This window comes from Bos mutus, chromosome 22 (assembly GCF_027580195.1).
Source record: "Bos mutus isolate GX-2022 chromosome 22, NWIPB_WYAK_1.1, whole genome shotgun sequence".
Classification (NCBI taxonomy): domain Eukaryota; kingdom Metazoa; phylum Chordata; class Mammalia; order Artiodactyla; family Bovidae; genus Bos; species Bos mutus.
This window is the reverse complement of record NC_091638.1, coordinates 68,720,239-68,741,590: the sequence shown is the minus strand read 5'-3', so window position 1 is coordinate 68,741,590 and position 21,352 is coordinate 68,720,239. Positions and strand designations below refer to the sequence as shown.

General features: G+C 56.2%; 1 protein-coding gene across 1 annotated transcript; it reads right to left on the bottom strand.

Annotated features, from left to right (window-relative positions):
• Window positions 1-3,812: 3,812 nt before the first annotated feature.
• On the bottom strand, window positions 3,813-21,117 carry MAP4K2 (mitogen-activated protein kinase kinase kinase kinase 2). Its single transcript, XM_070358904.1, is given in 33 exon segments — window positions 3,813-8,715; window positions 8,807-8,862; window positions 8,961-9,031; window positions 9,277-9,363; window positions 9,457-9,525; window positions 10,285-10,462; window positions 10,551-10,654; window positions 10,754-10,812; window positions 14,838-14,955; window positions 15,038-15,098; window positions 15,179-15,258; window positions 15,352-15,436; window positions 15,559-15,600; window positions 15,676-15,764; window positions 15,846-15,951; window positions 16,055-16,088; window positions 16,179-16,217; window positions 16,299-16,342; window positions 17,078-17,136; window positions 17,452-17,530; window positions 17,976-18,083; window positions 18,175-18,256; window positions 18,630-18,692; window positions 18,767-18,898; window positions 18,979-19,051; window positions 19,418-19,460; window positions 19,547-19,572; window positions 19,575-19,593; window positions 19,910-19,965; window positions 20,273-20,337; window positions 20,424-20,514; window positions 20,750-20,807; window positions 20,952-21,117. Coding segments are annotated over 33 exon segments (2,460 nt in total). The 5' UTR covers window positions 21,048-21,117; the 3' UTR covers window positions 3,813-8,627.
• Between the last annotated feature and the right edge of the window lie 235 nt (window positions 21,118-21,352).

The window sequence follows — 21,352 nt, the reverse complement described above, 5'->3', positions numbered from 1 at the left end:
AATCTCTAATCTTTAATTAAAAAATACAATTTCCTTTTGGTCAAGTGTATGATCAATTTTTTTAAGTGTTCTAAGGGCAGATGAATAGTTAAAAGAGTTTGGACGTTGGCTACTCCCTGATCTGTTCTGACTTCTTTTAGCCCTTGCGGTAGCTAATTTCATCTTCACAACCACCTTCAGAGATGGGTATTATCTGTTACTTATAGATGAGAAATCCAGGCACAGTGAGGTTAAGTCACTACCCCAATGTCACACAACTTAGCAGTGTAGTCTGTTGGTCCAAGACTCCTATTTGGCAGAACAGGATTAGAATGTTGGCCATGCCGCTTTCTGGCTGAGGACCATGGAACAGACTTCCCAGTTTTGAGGCAACTTGGAGTCCTACAGAGCCAGGCCAGCCACCCGCCAGCTGGCAACTAGGGAAGTCATTTAATGTCTATGCATCTCAGCTTCTTTGTCTGTAGCATATGGACATTAATGCTACTGTACAGGGCACTGCACTGATTGAATGAGATCAGGGGACGTGGTTGGTTTTAATGGACTATCTCCTGAGCTGTGGGGTCAAGAATTATACACAGATGCCTCCTGATTTTAAGCCAGGGTGAAGTATAATGAAAACAGCAACACATCTATCAGGTCTTTGTCCCCAGATTCTGGTAAAGAGCTTCAGAAACCCTTGGGATTTCCTGAGTGCTGGTAGTGTCTTTCATTATTCATAATGAGGCCCTTTGGACTGGTCACCGGATTTATGCTAACAGGGAGACTCACTGGCAGCTCTGAGGTCCCTGAGTGAGCTTCAGGATGGTGGCTGGTCACCAGAAAAACCAACCAAGTTTCAGCCTTACCCTCCACCTCTGGGTGGGGGAGAGAGGCTGGAGATTGCACTCAATCACATGACCAGTGTTCATTCAATCACACCTATGTAATAAAGCCTCAATAAAAACTAAACAACGACGTTTGGAGAACTTCCAGGTTGGTGAACATACCAATGTAACAGGAGGGTGATGCACCGATTGCATGCACCAGGGTGAGGCTCCTGACCTCAGGACTCGTCCAGACCTTGCTGCCCAATGCATCTCGCTCTTCATTTAAATGTGGCCTTTAAAATAACGCAGCAGCCATATACTGCACATTCCGGAGTTCTTTATGTCATTCTAGCAACTTATTGAACCTGAAGTGGGCTGTGGGAACTACCAAATTTGTAGCAAAGCTGGTCAGAGGTGTGGGTAGCCTGGAGGCCCAGGTCTTGTAGTTGAACCCCTTAACCTGTGGGATCTTCACCAACTCAGGGTAGTTCATGTCTGAACTGAACTATGGAACATCGAGTTGTCAGAGAATTGGTGTCAGGACGTAAAGAATAAGTTTTAGGACTTCTCTGGGGGCCCAGTGGTTAAGGCTCTGCATTTCCACTGCAGGGGGCACGGGTTTGACTCCTAGTCAGGGGTCTAAGATCCTGCAAATGACGCAGTGTGGCCAAAAAGAAGTTTTGACACCCTATGAATCCCTGGCGTTTTCCATCGTTTCATTCTAATTTGATAGTTCAGAAACTCCAAGCCCCTGGCAAGGTTGAGAGGTAGTATCGTGGAGCTAGTTGAGCCTGGAGGGAGCAAATCCACGGATGTTTCTGACCCACCCTTCCCCACCATGTCCAGCCTTTGGAGAGCCTCACACGTGATTTCATTGCCCGGATTAGGACTGTCTACCAGTGAGTGAGCACATGTGATGCACCAAATACTTTTCATAATTTTTTCCTGGAAAACCATGTACATTTACACCTTCCTATTAAAGGTATTAATTTGAACAAGGGGTTGATAGGTATTGGAATTTGTGAGTTGGGTACAAATTAGAAATAATAGCAAGATAGCTATGTACATGGAGAAGGCAATGGCATCCCACTCCAGTACTCTTGCCTGGAAAATCCCATGGATGGAGGAGCCTAGTGGGCTGCAGTCCATGGGGTTGCTAAGAGTTGGACACGACTGAGCGACTTGACTTTGACTTTTCACTTCCATGCACTGGAGAAGGAAATGGCAACCCACTCCAGTATTCTTGCCTGGAGAATCCCAGGGACGGCGGAGCCTGGTGGGCTGCCGTCTCTGGGGTCACATAGAGTTGGACACGACTGAAGCAACTTAGCAGCAGCAGCAGCAGCTATGTACAAATCGCATATCTGGTAAAGGACTTTTTAATCCATACTCTCAAAACTCAGCAATAAGAAAACAGACAACTCGTGTGGTGTTAACTAAACTTATTGTAATCATTTCACAATATATGTGTATCAAATCATCACACAGTACACTTTAACCTTTCAATATGTTTTATGTCATTTGTATCTCAAAGCTGGAATTTTAATTCTATTTAAAAAAATATTTATTTGTGGCTGTGCTGGGTCTTCGTTGCCGTGAGCCGGCTTTTGCTAGTTGCGGCCAGTGGGGACTACTCTTCGTTGCAGTGCTTGGACTTCTTATTGCAGTGGCTTCTCTTGTGGGCATGAGCTTGAGGGTCATGGCACACAGGCTCATTGGTTGTGGTGTAAGGGCTTAGTTGCTCTGCACCATGTGGAATCTTCCTGGACCAGGGATGGAACCCACGTTCCCTTCATTGGCAGGTGGATTCTTGTCCACTGAGCCACCAGGGGAAGTCCGACAATCCTATTTTTAAAAGCAAAAGATTTCAATAGACACTTTACCAAAGAACATGTATACCAGCAGGCTTCCTAGGTGGCATGAGCAGTAAAGAATCCTGGCAATGTAGGAGACATAGGAGACGCGTGTTCCATCCCTGGGTCGGGACGATCCCCTGGAAGAGATAACAGCCTGCTCTAGGCTTCTTGCCTGGAGAACCCCATGGACAGAGGAGCCTGGCGGGCTACAGTCCAGGGAGCCGCAGAGTGGGACACCGCTGAGTGACTGAACACACACATGTATGCTGGCAGACCTCGCTTCATTGCATGTCATTTTATTGTACTTTGCAGACTGTGTTTACAAACAAGGTTTGTAGCAACCCTGTGTTAGGCAAGTCCGTCGGTGCCATTTTTCTAAAAGCGTTTGCCTCCTTTTTCTCTCTCTGTTACATGTTGAGGGCTTCTCTGGTGGCTCAGCTGGTAAAGAATCCGCCTGCCATGCGGGAGACCTGGATTCAAGCCCGGGGTGGGGAAGATCCCCTGAAGAAGGGAACATCACATGTTGGTAGTTCTCACGATATTTCAAACCGTCAGCCAGCAAAAAGATATCATTTGCGGAAGGTTCAGATGATGGTTAGCATTTTTAGCAATAAAATATTTTTAAATTAACGTATGTACATTTATTAAAGACATAATGCTGTCACACACTTAATAGACTTGGTATAAATATAATTGTCATATGTTCTTTAAAACCAAAAAATTCACAGGACTCCCTTTATTGCAGTGACATGGACTAAACCCATACTATCTCTGAGGTGTGTCTGTATATGGTAAATAAACATAAGAAAAGATGCTCAACATCATTAGTCATGAGGGAAATACATGTTAAAACCACTATGAGATACTACCACACCTATTCGAGTGGCTAAAATTAAACAAGAGGGACAATACCAAGTGTTAAGGAAGACTTGGAGGAACTAGAACTCTCCTGCACAGCTGGTTGGAATGCAGACGGTCCAACAACTTTGCAAAACAGCCTGGCATTTTCTTAAAAACTGAAGATTTTTTTTAAAAATCAGAATTGAACAAAAAAAATTTTTTAAGTGAAACAATACATACATGACCCAGCCCTTCCACTCAAAAGCATTTACCCAAGAGGAATGGAAGTTTATATCCACACAAAGACATGTATGTGAATGTTCATAGCAACTTTATTTGCCATAAATAGTCCAAAGCTGGAAACAGCCCAAATGTGTATCAACAGGCAATTAGCTAAACTGTGAAACATCCATCCAATGGAATACTACTTGGCAATAAAAGGAATGACCATTAATATATGAAAGAACATGGATAAAGCTCAAAAGAATGATGCTTAGTCAAGTCAAATAAAAAGAGTACATACCGTATGTTTCTATTTACATAAATTCTGAACTATGCAAATTCATGCCTAGTGACAAAACAGTGGTTACTTGAGGCTGGGGAGGCAGGGAGGAACAGGAGGGCCTGATCACAAAGAGGAAGAATTTGGGGCAATGGAAACATTTATCTTTGATTGCAATAATGGCTTCACAGGTATATGTGTGTGAGTCATCAAACAGTACATTTTTAATACATGCAGTTCACTGCCAATTCTACCTCAATAAAGCTGTTTGAAGAGAAGCAACAGAAGGCAGCTAGAGAGAGAGGGACCCGCCCAGAGCTTGTCACAGAACATTGGTTTCATTATCTCCACTTGATTTCATCGTCTAGGAGAGGACTATCTTGGCTTTTTGGTTTTCTTTTCTAAGCCATTACTGAGTTTTTTGAGTGCTTGCCTTAAAATATTTAAACTCATGTTTTCTAACATGGTTTTTTTCCTTCTGGATTTGACATGGCATGTGCTTGACTCTTTTCGACCCCACACACTGTAGCCCACCAGGCTCCTCTGTCCATGGGGATTTTCCAGGCAAGAATACTGGAGTGAGTTGTCATGCCCTCCTCCAGATCTTCCCAATCCAGGGATTGATCCCAGGTCCCCTGCATCGCAGGCAGATTCTTTACCATCTGAGCCACCAGGGAAGCCCAAGAATAGTGGAGTGGGTAGCCTATCCCTTCTCCAGGGGATCTTCCTGACCTAGGAATCGAACTGGAGTGTCCTGCATCGCAAGTGGATTCTTGACCAGCTGAGCTGCCAGGGAAGTCTGTGACATGACATGGGGGATCTTAATTCCCTGACCAGGGATGGAACTCATGCCCCCTGCAGTGGAAACATGGACCCACTGGACCACAGGGAAGTCCCTTACATAGTATTTGATACATACAAAAAGTTATGTGGACCCTCACGTGCATTAGGAACTGAGCTATAAATTGAACATCCATGAACCCCCTCAACTAGCCTGAGAACCAAGATATTACCTTCGCAAATTCCTGAGGTCCTTCCTTACCCCGGCCCCACTCCCCCAACAGGGACTGTCGTTTGAATTTTGTGCTTTTCTTCCCCTGATCTCCTAAGCGTTTGATCGTGAGTGTGTGTGCTCGGTTGCTCCAGTCGTGTCCAACTCTTCTGTGACCCTATGGACTGTAGCCCACCAGGATCCTCTGTCCATGGGGTTCTCCAGGAAATAATACTGGAGTGGGTTGCCATGCCCTCTTCCAGGGAATCTTCCCAACCAAGGGATCAAACTCACATCTGCATTTCAGGTGGATTCTTTAACAGATGGTTTAGTTTTGCTAATTTTTGCTATCATGCTGTGTGTCATTTAATGCAATTTGCTGTTTTCACTTGACATTACATATCTATGATTCATCTGTCTTGTTGGATTATGTGTATTACAATACTTCCAATTCTCCCTACACCCTGCAGGTTGATATAGGATATGGTCTACCTGGGGAAAATACAGCCCAGCAAGCTCACCCAGTCCAGGGACCCAACTCCAGGGTCTCCTTGTCAGAATATCACATTCATTCCTTCACTCAAAAAGCTTTCTGTGTACCAAGCAATGACCAGGCAATGGACATGCCACCATGAACACAGAGGATACCCCGCTGTCCTGAAGCACCCATCTGGTTGTTACCGCTCATCCTGACCCTCACTTGACTCGGGGTATGGGCCAGCTACCCAAACATGCTGGGGTGACTTGCCTCTTCCACTGACGCACAGGATGGCTTAGAGAGGCTGATCTGACCCATCCCAGAGGCTTCTGCCCAGGGAGGGCAATGTGACAGTAGCTGTCACAAGGACAAAGCCAGCTCTGACCCAGCAAGGCCACTTCCAGGAATTTATCCTATGGGGCACTTGAGTATGTACAGAGTGGCACTGGCTTAGCAGTATTTATTGCTGCATCATTTGTAATATCACACTAGTAGAAACAACTGAAATTTCCATCAATAGGATCTAAGGTTAATTCACAGTAGTTATGAGAAACCCATACAGTGGAACATCACTGGCTATAAAAGAACAAAGGTGGAGGCACTGATCATGGAAAGTTCTCCAGGACAGAATTTTTTTTTTTTTTGGTCATACTGCACAGTTTGTGGAATCTTAGTTCCCCAACCAGGGATCAAACCTGGGCCCTGAGCAGTGAAAGCACAGAATTTTAACCACTGGACTGCCAGAGAATTCTCTCCAGCTCTCCAGGATAGATTTTAAAGGGCAAGATTAGGACACTGTGTGGAATATATCACCGTGTAAGAAAGGGGAAAGACGAATGCATGCTGAACTGCTTAAACATGCATGAGTACTTCCAGAGAGTTCATAAGTAACTGGGACCTGGATAGGAGACTTGTTATCTAGTTTGTATTTTTTTTTTTTTTTAAATTGTGGGACTTCCCTGGTGGTCTAGTGGTTAAGACTCAGCGGTCCCTGGTCTGGAGCAGGGGGTGAGTTCCACAGGCCACGTGGTATGCTCCCCACCAAAAAAAAATCTATGTACCATGGCCAAGGATTATCTATTAAAAAACACACATAAAATAATAATTTTGGTCTTTCAGTGCGTATTCCCTGGCTTCTTGACCTTCCTTTGGCTGATAGCCAGCCTTTGCTGGCAGCAAATATTTAATCAAAGGTCCCTGCTTTTCCCCCGCCCTCTGCTTTTGCCACTTTAGTCTGACCACCCCCACTGCTGTAGTGTGCTGGGGGACTGGCCTGCCACAAGGTGGCACTGTCTGCTGCCTGCTGCTCTGTGGGCTGAAAGTCCCCCAGGGCACCTGGGCATCAAGGGTCGGGGTCTATGTCCACTGAGCAGAAGCTCACCTCCCCAGCCCTGGCACTCCTCAATCCTGCACCTCTGCCAAGAAATCTGGAAAAATGGAAGTTAGGGATCAAATCCCTGTCACCCCCTCCACCTGGCCCATTAAATGCCCCCCAAGTGGGTGCAGACAAACTTCAGAACCTGGAAGGTGCCTCTTACCTTCCTTTGGATCTCAGGGAGAACACAGGAGCTGTGTCTCTGCTCCTGATCTGAGCCCCCGCTTCAGTTGAGAAACCCTCTCTTGTCCCTAAGAGAGCAGTCAAAGCTCTGCAGCAGGGTGGACAAGGGGACAGTGTGACAAACACGAGATGGCTCAGGGTCCCCTGCCAGGAGCACTAGGGACTGGGATGCCATCTACCCACCCACTCAGCATTTCATTCATTCATCAAATATTCGCCAATGGCCCACAGGTGCAGAGTTCTCATCCAGAACTTGAACATCAGAAGGGAGGGACCGGGCCAAACTGACCTTGGACCTTTGCTCAGGCTCCTCCCCCCAGCCCCAGGCCTTCCCGCCCACTGCAGCCTTGGTCCTGCCTCACCTACCCAAAGACTCTGCTCACGGGCAGCCTGGTCAATGCTTGGGACTACTTGGGGCTCCCTGGCCTGGGAGTGTGGCACTGTCTAAGAGGGACACGTGGAAGAATCACCATGGAAAGCCCAAAGCCAGCAACAGGTGAATGGATGTGCCCTCGAGATGCAGGCTCCAGCAAGGAGGACAGCTGCCCTCACTGGGGGCTGGCCCACATGTGGGTAGGGAATCCCTCTGGGAGCCCAGGAACTCTTGTTAAATGGACACAGGCTAATCTTCCCAGAGTCTAGCTTGATGAGCACGCCCGTGTTTAGTAATCCCAGCCTGACAGAGCAGACAGCAGGTGGGAGGCAGCCCCAGGCCTGGGTGCGGGATGCAGGTCATGACAGGCTGTCTCCACAGGCTGCAGCCTCCCTGGGGCTGGGTAGAGCAGCCCTGGGCTGGCCTCTTCTGGCTCCTTCGACAGGCTACCTGGTGGGCTCCCACATGGGACAGGGGTCCTCTGGATGAATCCACTGTTCGGCGCCTCCCCCGCCCCATCAGCATAACTCCTTGGCCACAAAGGAGACCTCACACTGCAAGGCAGGGGGCTCATCCTGAGCAGGGGAGCCCAGGACAACACAGCAACCCTGAGATCTCACGGGGGCCGAGGCCTCCCCTTTACCTCTACCTGGCTCCCCGTGAGAGAGTCACCAGAACACTGGTGGCCCCCCTTCCATGTTTCATCCACAGCCCCTGGTGCCAAGAAAGATGCGCTGGAGGGAGATGTGGCGGGAGATGAGGCAGTGGGCTCAGCATCCCCTGACCCAGAGGGACCAGTGGAATAAAATCAAACCAGCTTTAATGCCAATATAGTCTCTCTTTTAAATACCATGTTCCCCAGGATGGAGCGCAGGGGCAGGCTCTTGGCAGGATGAGTGGAAAGGAAAAGTGGAACAAAATGGAATGGATAGCCCCGGGCTGCCCCTAAACTGCCCAGGGCCCTGCCATAGCGCTCCAGGGACCAGCTGCCCGCTTGGGAGGGGGATATGACAGCAGCTTCTTCTGGTCCAGTTAATTGTGGAGGTGTGGGCTACGGGCCCCTCCCTTCCCAGAGCCCCCAGACTCTTCTCAGGATTTCTGCCCTTTCAGACCAGCAGAACCAGGGCCTGAGCTCCTCTGATCTTGGAGGGGCCCCCTGCCTGAAACAACTGCCGCGTGGGGCGGGCAGGGGTGCCCCTGGCCAAGCCAGCTAGGTGACTTGCTCAGTAACTGCTCTGGTGGCCTGTGAGAATGTAGAGGTTGCTGTGAGCCCCAGGCTTGTCGGTGGGAATGCTCTCAAGGATGATGTCTCTGGAGAGGAGGGAGAATGGAAGTGAGCGAGGTGGGAAGGCGCATGGCACCGCCATCCGTGGGGCGGGGACTGATGGGCACCGTGTCCTACCTGTGGGCGCCGAGCACTCGGAAGATCCTCGTCTCATCTGTGATCTCCTGGGTCACCTGGGAAGAAAGGGGGCACTGAGGCCACCCCAGCGCACCCTCTCCTAGAAGGTGGGGACCACCGGGTGGGGAGGCCTAGACTCCCGGGTCCCCCTCACCTCATTGGTGTCCAGGCTGCGGCCCTGCATCCCATGGCTCCAGAAGGCCAGCACGCTGTCCTGCAGGCACACTGGGAAGGGCCGGGCCACCATCAGCCTCGTGCCTGCCCGAGGGCCACTGGTTCCCCCAGCGATGCCCCAGGCCCAGGTGTGGGTGGCAGACCAGACTGCAGGTGGCCAGGATGGCTCTCAAGAGGGGCTGGGGGACCTGCCTCCTTGTTCTGCTGCCAGCTCCGAGCCCCAGGGCCATATCATGCGCTCCAGGCTGGCATCTTCTGCATCCACCCCCCTCAGCCCCACCGTCCAGTTCACTCACCCACAGTCTCAATGGGGAAGTCAAAGGTCAGCACGGGCGCCAGCGTGGCCGTGGGCTCGCCCAGCAGGTTGACAATCCTCACGCAGCCTGCATAGGGCCGGGGTCGGGGGGTGCTGATGGGTGGGGGGGCTCCCTTACCACCCCCTCCAACACCCCAGCCCTGACCCCAGGAACACTCACGGTCAAAGCAGACCAGGACTGTGTCCCTGTCCACCTGGATCACCTGCTGGGCCGAGCCCGGGAACCCCTCTGCAGTTAGAAAAGGGAGACATGGCCTGGCTGAGCCACCAGCCCTGCTCTGGCTCCGAGAGGAAGACACGGGGCAGCGGGTGGGTTGTTAGGCAGCCTTCACCACAGGAGCATCCTGGGGGGTGTTATGACGCTGGATCTCACTGCACAGCTGGGGCACTGAGGCTTGGCGCCAAAGTGACCCATCCGCAGGCTCACAGGGAGCCGGGCTGAACCTCAGGGAGCCACAGGAGAGCAGGGACCCGGGAGTCAGGGGAGCCGGGCTTCAAGACTCAGTCACTATGTGACCTCGGATCTCTGAGCTTCAGGTTCCTTAACTGTAACCCAGGCATGACGATACCTACCTCACAGGGCCGTTGTGAGAATCAAGAGTAAAATCTCATGAGACCCCTGGCTAGGAGTTTGGGCACCGTATGGTCCAGGGCACCTTCCCCTTCCTTCACCCACCGCCACTCCCTTCACTCCCTGAGCTGCCCTAGCACCCAGGATCCTGCTTCCTTGCTCAGAATGAAGGCCTCTGGCTCCTGCCTTCCCCAGCTTGGCTGTCCTTGCAGCCCCCGCAGGGTTGATCAGGTTGTCTTAGCTGCTGAGCCCTTTGGTCTAGTGACATCTTCTATGGGGAGACCCAGCTGAAGGGAGGCTGGGAGCCTCGGGATCCCCAAGATCTCCGTGGAGCTGTAAACTGTGGGGCACTCTCTGTGCATACATATCACGTGCACACACACACTCATTCACGCAGAGCCTGGCCCTCCAGCTCACCGGGTGGGATGAGGATGTCCGGCGTCAGGCCAGCCTCCAGTGGTAGGACGTGGAACAGGACGCGGCAGCCGGGCCCCTCAGGGCCCTCGGCCCCCACACACACCTGCGGGAGCTCCTTCCCGTCCAGTACCAGCGGCTCCAGCATCCCTGCTGGGCTGGGCAAGGGGCTGGAGAAGTTCTGGGGGCAGCAGCGGCACTCAGGTCTTTATTTCCTCCCCCACACCCCTCTGCTGCCCGCCCAGGGGGTCCCCCCACCGGCCCCGCACCTTCAGCAGCAGGAACTTCTGCAACGGCTCGTACCACTGCAGCAGGAGCAGGCTGGAGGGGAGCGCGGCCAGCAGGAAGGTGCTGCCCGTGTGGGGGTTCCGCACTGCGGGAGAGGAGGCGGTGGGCCCCGGGGCTGTGCCCGCCTGTGCCCAGCTAGCCCCGCCCCGCCCCTACCTCGTCCCACCCGCCCCCCAGCTCTTACCCACACGACACTGCAGGCAGCCTTTGGTGTCAGGAATCTTGTTGGACAGGGCAAAGCGCCTGGGGGGACAGCAACCAGGGCAGGTGTCCCCGGCACCATCCTGGGCAAGCCCTGACCCCCCGCAGAGCCCTAAGGATGAGTTCTAACACCTTCCCTGCCTCACAGGTGGCAGACGGAGGCTCTGGAAGGCCAAGTCACCTGCTCGAGTAACTGAGAAGCGGATGTGATGTTGGGCCCGTGGCTCCAGCACCCAAATTGACAGACTGGAGCCTGTACATCCAGACCAGGGGTTTGGCTCACAGAATTCTCTCTAACCCTGACTGGGGGGCAAGGCACTTGACCTCTCGGTGCCTCAGCTGACTCCTCTGCAGATGGGGGTGGGGGGCGTGCAACCGTGGTACCCACCTTGCAGGGTCACAGTGAGGTTTGTATGAGTTAACTCAGCAGAGGGCTTGCAGCAGAGCCCGCATAACAGGTGCCCTCACAGAAGGCTAGCTTTTCTCATCCCCTATTAATACTTTCCCACCTATTTTCAGTCATTGAAAATCCTTTTTAAGGAAAGGAAGGATCCAAATGCTGTTGTTGTTTAGTTGCTAAGTCATGTCCAACTCTTTTGCGACCCCATGGACTGTAGCTGGTCAGGCTTCTCTGTCCATGGAATTTCCCAGGCAAGAATAATGAAGTGGCTTGCCACTTCCTCCTCCATGGGATCTTGCCAACCCAGGGATCGAACCCACATCTCCTGCATTGGCAGGTGGGTTCTTTATCATGAAGCCACCGAGGAAGCCCAAAATGAAGAAATTAGGGTGTGGGAGGGCTGGGAGTTGATTCAGGCTCCAGCTCCTCCTTCAGCCAGAGCACTCAGGGCCAGTTCCCACCCCACACGCCGTATGTCACAGGTGGGCAAGCTGGCCAGAGGAAACAAAGACTCGCAAGAAAACGGCAATCACCGGGCCCTCTTCTGCTTCCACTGGCTATTACACGGGGTGGCCAGTGGGTGGCTTCCTTTGGTGCTGAGGGAGAAGTAGGGTCCTTGCTCTGGTTCCTTGCTGTCCCCCAAGCCCTCAGGGGAAGTTCCGAACCCGTTTCTTGCTCTGAGAAGCAGGGCAGCATGCCAGCAGCCCAGCCACCTCTCCCTGTGACCCAGGGCCCATCTGCACCCTCTGCTGGGACGTGGGGCCTGCCGAGGAAGCCAGCACCTCTCTCCCTGCGTTTGCTCCTCTCTCCCCTGTTCCTTCCACTCTCTTCCCAGTTGGCCTTCAGATGGGACAGAGGCAGATTTTTTTATTTGTTTCTTTCTCCAACAATTTGAGATCTCCGCTGTGACTTCCCGAACACACACCCAAAGCTGCCTGTGACTTGGGGCTGTATTGGGCCTATTTCCTGCAGGTCCCGGGCCAAAGCAGAGGTTGGCCTGGGACTGAGGTCAGGAAGCTCCAAGGCCACTGGGTTCCTAGCGTGGTCCTCGAGCGAGACTACTGCACGAAGAGCCTGGGCCCCTCATCTCCTCGGCGGGTGTAGCCACGGCCCAGCCTCCCCCACCGTCCCCACCGGCTTCCACCACCCACCTGGTCATGGCGAATTCTAAGCCCACAGCCCACCTACCCGCTCAAATCTCAGGGCCACCCCCCACTCCCTGACAAGAGCTGAGGCCTGACTTGTACATTTCAAACTCGATGTGACACCATTGAATTCTGCCCCACCCGCAGCTGATGACAGCTCCATCCTTCCGTTGCCAAGGCCAAAACCCTGGAGTCATCCTTGACTCCTCTCTTTCTCTTCCATCCACCAACTGTCAGGAAATCCTGTTGGTCTGGCTTTCAAAATATAACTGGAATCTGACTGCCTCTGTCCTCCTTCACCGCTACCCTGGCCCAAGGCGCCATCACGTCGCACCAGCCTCCTGACAGGCCTCTGCTTCCACCTCTATCTCCTCCAGCCTCCTCCCAGCACAGCAGCCAGACTGACCTGTGAGAACCTCAGTCAGGGCACACTCAGTCAGGGGTAAAGGCTGCTCTGTGGCGACAGGGCCCTCGGAGGCCAGCCCCTTCTCACTGCCCCCGTGTGGACCCCCTGACTCCCGGCTGTTCCTCACACGAGCAGGCCTGGCCTCTGGGCTCAAGCCCCGACCCCCCAGCCCCCAGATATTCTCAGGACTCACTCCATCACCCCCTCCAAGTCTTTGCTCACCAGCACCCTCTCAAGGACGTCCTTCCTGCCCACCCTTTGAACACCGCCTCCTGACCCTCCACGTCACCACTGCGCTGCCTCCTTCCTCGTGTCCATTGTTGTCTGTCCCTCTTGAGAGAGAGTCTGAGGAGTACAAGGGTCTCTAGTTCCCAGGAGGATCTCACACCCAGGAGGCTGCCTGGCACATACCAGGAGCTGTAAGGCTAAATGAGGGCCCCTGCCACCCGTGGGCAGAGGAGCCTGGCAGGATACAGCCCATAGGGTGGCACAGAGTCGGACACGACTGAAGAGACTTGGCACGCACACACCACCTCATAAACACACCTCAAGCCTGCTCACTGGGGGTCTCCCAGTCCCTCCCTTCCCCTCACGCACACTCTCATTAGTCCCCACATCCCGTCAACCCTACTTCCTAAATATTGCTCGGGTCCGTCCAGTTCCCACTGCTGTCCCTCGTCTCGGGTCACTACACTGGCCTCCCTTCCAGGCCCTCTCATCAGTCTCCTGCTCCATTCATCCTTCCCGCTATCACCACAGCCGTCGGCAGGTGCTCCTGTGTCCATCTGCCCAGACAAGCCCCTCTCTCCTTCCCCAACTCCAGGAGAGGGCGCGTGACCCAGGCCTGGCCCCTGGCTCCTCATCCCGTGGCCGCAGTGACCAGCCCAGAAGTGGGCACGGCCCTCAGCTAGGCCCGTGAGAACTGGCCCCAGCCCGTGGTGGGAATTACTTGGAAACAGAGGTTCCAGTTCCACGGGTTTATTAGCTAGTGGATCACTGGGTGGACCTGCAGGTAGCTGTCACTGGGCAGGAAAGCCTACTTGAGGATGTAGGTGACGAGAGGGAAACAGAGCCAGGAGACGCAGGAAGACGCCCAGGGTGCTGCTGGCGCCGGGGCCCAGCTGGGCCTGCAGCTGACCCTACTCCCGTTACTGCTACATGTTACTGTTGGTCGCTCAGTCCTGTCTGACTCTTTGTGGCCCCATGGACTGTAGCCCACCAGGCTCCTATGTCCATGGGATTCTCCAGGCAAGAATCCTGGAGTGGGTTGCATTTCCTTCTCCAGGGGATCTTCCCAACTCAGGGATCGAAACTGGGTCTCCTGAATTGCAGATGCTTTCTTTACTATGTGAACCAGCAGGGAAGCACCAGACCCCACTCCTACCCAAGGCATTAAATTCCCTTTTGTGCTAAAGCCAGTGAGTGAAATCATCCGCAACAGGAAGAGTCCTGACTGACATACAGAGGGATCCTACTAAGATGCTCCCCGTGCCGCTGCCAGTCAGACAAAGCCCAGATCCCGGCCTGGCATCAAAGGCAGGGCTCTGCCACCTGTACCGCTTCCCCTTGGGCTTCTCCCCCTCCCCTACTCAGCCCAAACACCTTCTACCTCCACAGATCGCCTAGGAAAATTCACACATAATTCACACATATTCCTTCCTTGCTGGAAGGCTGATCTCTAATGCATCTGCCTGGAAGACCCCAACTCCCACAAGCTCGTCTAGCCTCTCTGAGGCCTCCCCACCCCTCCCAGCTCTGGCTCACCCCAGAGCTGAGTGTTAAGGACTCATGGGACTTGTCCCCAAGCCCAACCTAAGAACTGGCATTTCCCAGTGCTCAGGAGACATTTGCCCCACAGCCTACCCACCACAGTGCCAAGGGCTCATCTGACATAGTCACATCCACTGTCTCCTTCCCTCCCGACAGGCCTGGGGGCAGCAGGAGGGAAGGCTACCAGCGGGGCTGACCAACGAGGAAACCAGGCCTCAGAGAGAGGCCAAGTGATATGACTAAGATGCCAACCATGTCAGGACCAGGAAAGGCCGTGTTCCAGCCCTGGCTCTGTCCCTCCGTCTCCCCTGGGTGCTCCCATCCCTGTAGGGCCAGGGTTGCTGACCTGGGGATGATGCGCTGGGTGAGGCGGTTGGTGGGGATGGAGAGGGGGACCTGCTGCTGTAGCCGCCGCTGTTCAAACAGGCCTGGGAGGTCATGGGCCCAGATGTGCGTGGATTTCCCTGTGGAGGGACGTGGCGGAGGTGGGGATCAGAGCTGGTGGGCAGGCCGCCAGCCCCGCCCCCTGCCCGTCCCACCTGGTACCTGAGAGGGACAGGAGCACGTTGTTCACGCAGTAGAGCCAGGCGCAGCGGTGCGAAATCAGCTGAGGCCACAGAGCGACAGGCAGATAGCGTCAGCCCCCGGCCCCGGTTCCCCAGCCCTCCCCTGCTAGCCGGGCCTCACCTTCTCCAGTGTATCCTCATGCAGTTCGTGCAGGTTGAGGGTATAGATGCCCTCCTCGGCTCCCACCACCAGGAACTGGTCTGCAGGTTGGGGCATGGGGTCAGAGGTCAGCTACATCCCCGGGCCCAAGCCAGGGATTCCCAGTCTCCTCCCTCCTCCCTGGCCCTGCCTACCCCGGGTGACAGGGTGAATCCAGGTGATAGCGGCATGGATCCGCAGGGGGCAGCCATTGAAGACCTTGGAGAAGCAGGCGCCCATCTGGAGAGGAAGCAGGAGGCTGATGAGGAAGTTAAGGGGCAGCGGGGGGCGGTAGTGGGGGCGGGCAGCAGGTGGTGGGGCAGCAGGCAGCCGGGAGGCGGAGCTATGAGACAAACACTTACGTGCACCTTGGGGGTCGGGGGGAGCCCGTGGCAGGATGACCTCTGGGAGGGAGGAGAGGAGTCAGGGTCTTACCCACAGACTCCTGCCTCCCCCACCCTCCTTCAGCACCCCCTCACCTCAGGATCTTCCCGGTGCTTCATGGTGGCCCAGGCGGTGGGGAGCAGGGGAGGGCTGGCGGGGCCTGGGTGCGGCAGGGGTGGGGTTCCTGCAGGCACAGAGCGGCGGCCGTGAATTCCAGTCCCAGACCACCCCGGGGCCGGCCTCCTGCTCCCTACAGCTGGCTCACCTGGGAGGCTGGGGTGAAGGTCCTCGGCTGGAGGCTCAGTGGGAGATGACCCCAAGAACGGGGCCCTCTTGATGGTTCCTATGGTGTCATCTGGAGAGTCCAGCTCCTGGCGGGAGGGTCAGGGGACCCAGCCCAGCTGTTAGCAAGTGACCCTGTAACCTACTCCCAGCCAGCAGCACCCCCACCCTCAGCTCCCCTCCACTCTGAACCTGGAGTTCCGAGGCCGGCCGGATGGTCAGGCTCCTGTTGGGGACAGATTGGAGGGAGATGAGGTGTGAGATACGATGGGGTCATGAGCCCGGTCCCCACCCTCTCCGGGCTCCGGGACCTCACCTTTCCTCCAGGGCCTCCTGGACTGACTGCAGCAGGCTCCTGGGCAGGGATGGGGAGGGGTCAGAGGTCAGCCTGCCCTCCTGCTCCTGCCCCCCTGCAGCTTCCTTCCCCCTCACTCACCCACTCAGCTCCTCCTTCCCCAGCAGCGTCCACTCCTCTTCCCACTATGGGGAAACCAAGTCAGAAAGGCCGGGAAGGAGGCAGAGAGACAGGCAACGTGAGAGGGCGCTGGAGAGATGGGGGAAGAGAGAGAGAAGGCAGGCAGGCAGACAGACAGATGGAAAGTGAGATGGTAACAGGCAAGAGAATCGAGAGAGACAACAAGAGACAAAGAAACTGTGAAAGAGGGACAAAGGCAAAGAATGAGAGGGAACAAGACAGTGAGAGAGACAGGCACGGAGAGATTGAGACTGTGGAGGCGAAGAGAGACGCTGATAACAGAGACAGCGAGAGAGCAGAGACGGTGAGTCAGACAACCCAGCAGCCACAGCGACTGAGGCAGAGAGGAACGTGCCGAAGGAGGTGGCGGTGGGGGGGGGTCCTCCAACTCGTGACAGGCCCACATGTGTTTTTTGGCCATGCTGCATGGAGCACATGGGATCTTAGTTCCCCAACCAGGGATGGAACCCGCACCCCCTGCAGCAGAAGCGTGGAGGCCTAATCACTGGACCGCCAGGGACGTCCCAGGCCCTCCACCAACTGTCCAAAACGACCTGCCCCAGGAAGGAGCCCCAGCCCTCCCGGTCCCCTGCGCGGACGGGTCTGTTAGAATGGCTCTCCCGGGCCTAAGGGCCAGGCTGCTGCGGCTGTCAATGCTCCTGGGTTTGAGATGCTTGGCCACCTGCAGAGCTCCCTAGCCCTGCCCCAAGGACCACCCAGCCACACAGCCAGCCCCTCACCGGCTCATTCAGTGGGTCTGTTTCCTTCCTGCGTGGGGCGCCGAATTTCACCTGGTGAACTGGGGGCCCAGATCCAGGGGTTAGGAGGCCAGAGACTCAGGACTGATCCCTAAAATCATACCAACTCCACACACAGCCCCCCATCAACTCCACACACAGCCCCCCACCAACTCCACACAGATAGCCCTCTGCCAACTCTCCCAATTCTATACATTCAGCCCCCTCCAGGCAAACACAAAGCGCCCCCCAAGTCCACACTCAGCCCTCCATCACCAAATTCACATACATAGCCCCCCAATCCACACAGCCCCCACCAAATCCATACACACAGCCCCCAATCCACCCACAGCTCCCCCTCCCAAAAACAGACTCACACTGGATCTCCGAGGGGGTCCTCTCGGCTGGGCCATGCTGCCCCCGGGAGTGAATGGTGTCCGGAAATATGTCATAAGTCTACAGGAGAACACACACGGTGGACACACGCCCACACTCACCTCATACTAGGTATTCCTTGAGGTGCTTTATACACACTGACGTGTTTGTATTCACAATAATGCTCTGAGATTACCGTGAGATTAAACGCACCTTCCTTTCACAGATGAGAAAACCAGCACAGAGAGCCAAGGAACTTGCCAAAGATCACAGAGAAAACAGGTGACTTAAGTTAAGGACCTTCAGTTAAGGTGGCCCTTAACTTCACAGGGCCAAGGGCAAGAACCTATTGGAGTGGGCGACAGGGATGCAAACTAGCTCAGGGAAGATTCCTAACGCGTGGGCTCAACCAGACCGAAGCTCCCTGTGCTGCAAACACACGAGCTGAAGGGACGTGACTGAATCACCTCTGTACTCCTCAGCCCCAGACCAGGCCAAGACCCAGTCCCCAAGGGCTCTCACTTACCTCCAGGTCACAGTCTTCTGGAGAGGGGGTTCCCAGGTGGGGATCATTGGCCTTGTCCAACAGCTGTGTGAGGAGAGCCCGAGGCAGGTGCTGGGTCGTGAAGGGGTGCTGGAGGATGGAGGGGGGCGCAGCTTGGTTCCTGGCCTCCAGTCCCTGCTTCTGAGCATCAGGCCCCCTGCTCCCCCCTCCTGCCTCCCACCTGCAGAAGCCTCTCCGCTGTCGGTCTCTTCTTGGGATTCTTGGTCAAGGCAAGCTTGAGGAAGTGATGGAAATTCTGGGTCCTAGTGGGTACAAGAGCCCCCCCGCCCCAATCCCGGCCCAGGTTAGCCCTCAGGCAGAGTGTCCTGCCCCTACTCCAGAAGATTCTGCGGAGCCTGCCCAGGGAGGGGCCAGCTTGAGGCCACGGGCAGCTGGCCTGAGCAACACTGCTGTTGCGACACGGCAGCGCCTCCATTATCAGCCATCTGCCTTTCTTCCTTGTCCACACGGGTCCCCGGCGTGGAGGCAGGGCCCAGGCCCCACTCCTGCAGACAGTCTGTGGAGGCCCAGGAAGGGCAGACCCTCAAGGCTGCACCTGGGGAACCGGCAGATGGCTCCTCCACCCTCATCGGGCTGGACTGAAAGGGGGGCCCCAGCAGGCGATGTGGCCCTTACCAGCGAGTCTTGTCTCTCAGCTTTGGCGGCTGGAAGCTGCTCTTCGACATAAGCATCAAGGCCCTGTGGAGACCACAGGTCAGAGGTCAAGGGTTACAGGGTTCTTGGCCCAGGCCAGGGGCAAGTGTTCTGCTGACCTCATGGGATGCAGGTGGAAGAGAGGCGGCTGCAGCTCGCCCAGCTCGATGGCAGTGATGCCCAGGGCCCAGACGTCACACAGCTCATTGTAGCCACCTTTGCGCTCCACGGCGGCCACCTCTGGGGCCATCCTGCAGGCAAGGTCACACATGAGATGGCCAGGGGCCTCCACGCATGGCCCCTACCCCCTCAGCCAGAGGCGCAGCCTCACCAGTATGGAGTCCCAATGAAAGACCTCCTCTTGGCCACAGACGCTGTCAGCTCGCCTGACACCCCGAAGTCAGCTGCAGGGAGAAAAGCCGCTCTCACCCCACCTCAGGCTGACACTCCCCACCCACGGCCAGGGCACAGGCTCAGGATGCACCTGGCGGGGCTCAGACAGCAGGGGGCCCAGGCTCAAGGCCAGGCCAGGTTCCCTCCTGGGAGGGGTCGACCACCTTGTAGCCCTGACCCAGTGCCCGGTCCCAGGTTAGACTCCATACAGACCCAACCACATCCAACTTTCCAGCAAGAAGGGAGAATGGTGCCACGTTCTAAACGGGGAAACCGAGGCTCAAGTGGTAAAACGACTTGCCCGAGGACAAGCAGGCTCCCAGACTCCAGGAGCTCCCACAGAACCCTCGCCCTGACGGTGTCCCCAGGGTACTGACCCAGCTTGACATCTCCCTGGAGGGTGAGGAGAAGGTTGGCTCCCTGTGGGAATGGAGGAGAGAGAATCCCATCTGGTGCCCCCAAGAGTTCCCTCCTCCCTCCCACGATGCCCTTGGCCAGATCCCTACCTTGATGTCTCTGTGGATCTTCCCTGAGAATGCAAGTGGTGGAGCCCCTGCGGACAAAGAGGAGCCCCTGAGAGCAGCTACCCCGTATATCTCCCCTCTCCTGAACCCCCTCAGGCCTGGGGCCCCCCACCCAAGCAGCTTCCTCCACCCCTCTCCCCAAACAGGAAGTGACTGAGCCAAAAGGGAAATGGGCTGCTTCCGGCAATAGGGCTGGGGCCCCTTCCCCCCCAGGACCCACAGCCCCTCAGGCAGCTCAGCCTGAGGGACTCCACCCACCCCACCCCACCCCACACAGGGGCCTGCTGGGCTGCCTGCCCTGCTCCTGGGGACGAGGGGTGTGAACAGTCCTACGGGCCCAGCTACCTTCAGTGCCTCTCGACAGACATAGGCAATCTGCCGCTCCTCCAGGGGCCCGGTGGCTGCAATGGAAGGGGTAAGGGCTGGCTTGGGGGTCTAGCGGGGATATGCTGACCCACCCAGCTCCACCCTGTGTAGGGGAAGCAGCAGGCACTGCTGGCGAAAGGAGAGTTGGCCACATCCCCTTCCGACATAGGGTAGGATATACAGCCCAGAGAAGGACAGCATTTTTCTCAAGGTCACACAGCCAGTGAAGAAGTGGAGAGGGGCCCAAGTGCAGGGCCTCAGCGCTCTCCTCCTGCCCTATGTTGGGGTAGGGGGATGGGAAGAAGGCCGTGGCCCTCTGGGGCCTGGAGTCCTAGCCCTCACCGTGGTAAATCTCCTGCAGGGACCCCCCTCCGCAGAACTCCATGCAGATCCACAAGCGGTCATTCCTGGGGTGACACAGAGCTGGGGTGGGCACATGGCAGGGCCACATGGGGGCTGCCTGGGGGCGGGCAAGGGGATACAGCAGCCTCACCTGAGGTAGCTGCCAATGTAGGCCACCACATTGGGGTGGCGGCACTCACGCAGGATGGTGATTTCCTGCTGAAGGGAGCTGATGTCGTCCCCTGGGAAACACAGGGCATCATGAAGGGCGCCGCCTTAACTCAGTGCCCCATCTGCAAAATGGGCACAGAGTGCCTCCTCTCTTCAGGCCAGACAGGTGCCAGCCGACAGTACCTCCTGGGGCCTGCCTCTCAGCGGGGGCCTCGGAAACGGCAACTCTCCGCTCCTTACACCGCGCCCGCCCGCGCCGCGCTCTGCCCTCCCTCCAGCGCTGAGGCCCTGGCTCCCGGCCCTCACCTGGGTCTAGCTTGACTATTTTGACCGCGGCCAGTTCGGACGTGACCGTATCGCGGGCCTGCAGGGGCGGAGGGGTTGAGAGGGATGAGGAGGGGGTGAGGAGGAATGAGGAGGAGGCGGGGCCGGGGGCCAGCTCCCGCAGCAAGACGCAGAGCGCGTATCCAGCTCTCAGCTCTCCCGCCCGGCCCGCCGCCCGGCGCACCTTGTAGACGTCGCCATAGGTCCCGGCCCCCACGCGCTGCAGCAGCTCGAAGCGGTCCCGTGGATCCTGCAGCGACACGTTCTGCAGCAGCGCCATGGCCCGGCGCCGGGCAGGCGCGAGCTGCGGAGCCGGCGCGGGGCGGCGCGGGGCGGGGCGGGGCGGGACGGGCGGGGCGGGGTAGTACCGCCGGGGCGGGCGCCGGTGGCTCCGAGGCCGCGGGGGCGGGACCGGGCCCCAGGGCGGGGCCAGGCCGGGGATGCCCCGCCGCCCGGCCGGGAGGAGGCGCCCGCGGGACCGACCCTTGGCGGCAAGGGGAAGCCCCAATCCCGGGAGGAGCGGGCGGCGCCGAGGCTCTTCCTTCAGCCACTGGTTCCTCGAGCTCTACAAGTGGGGAGACTGAA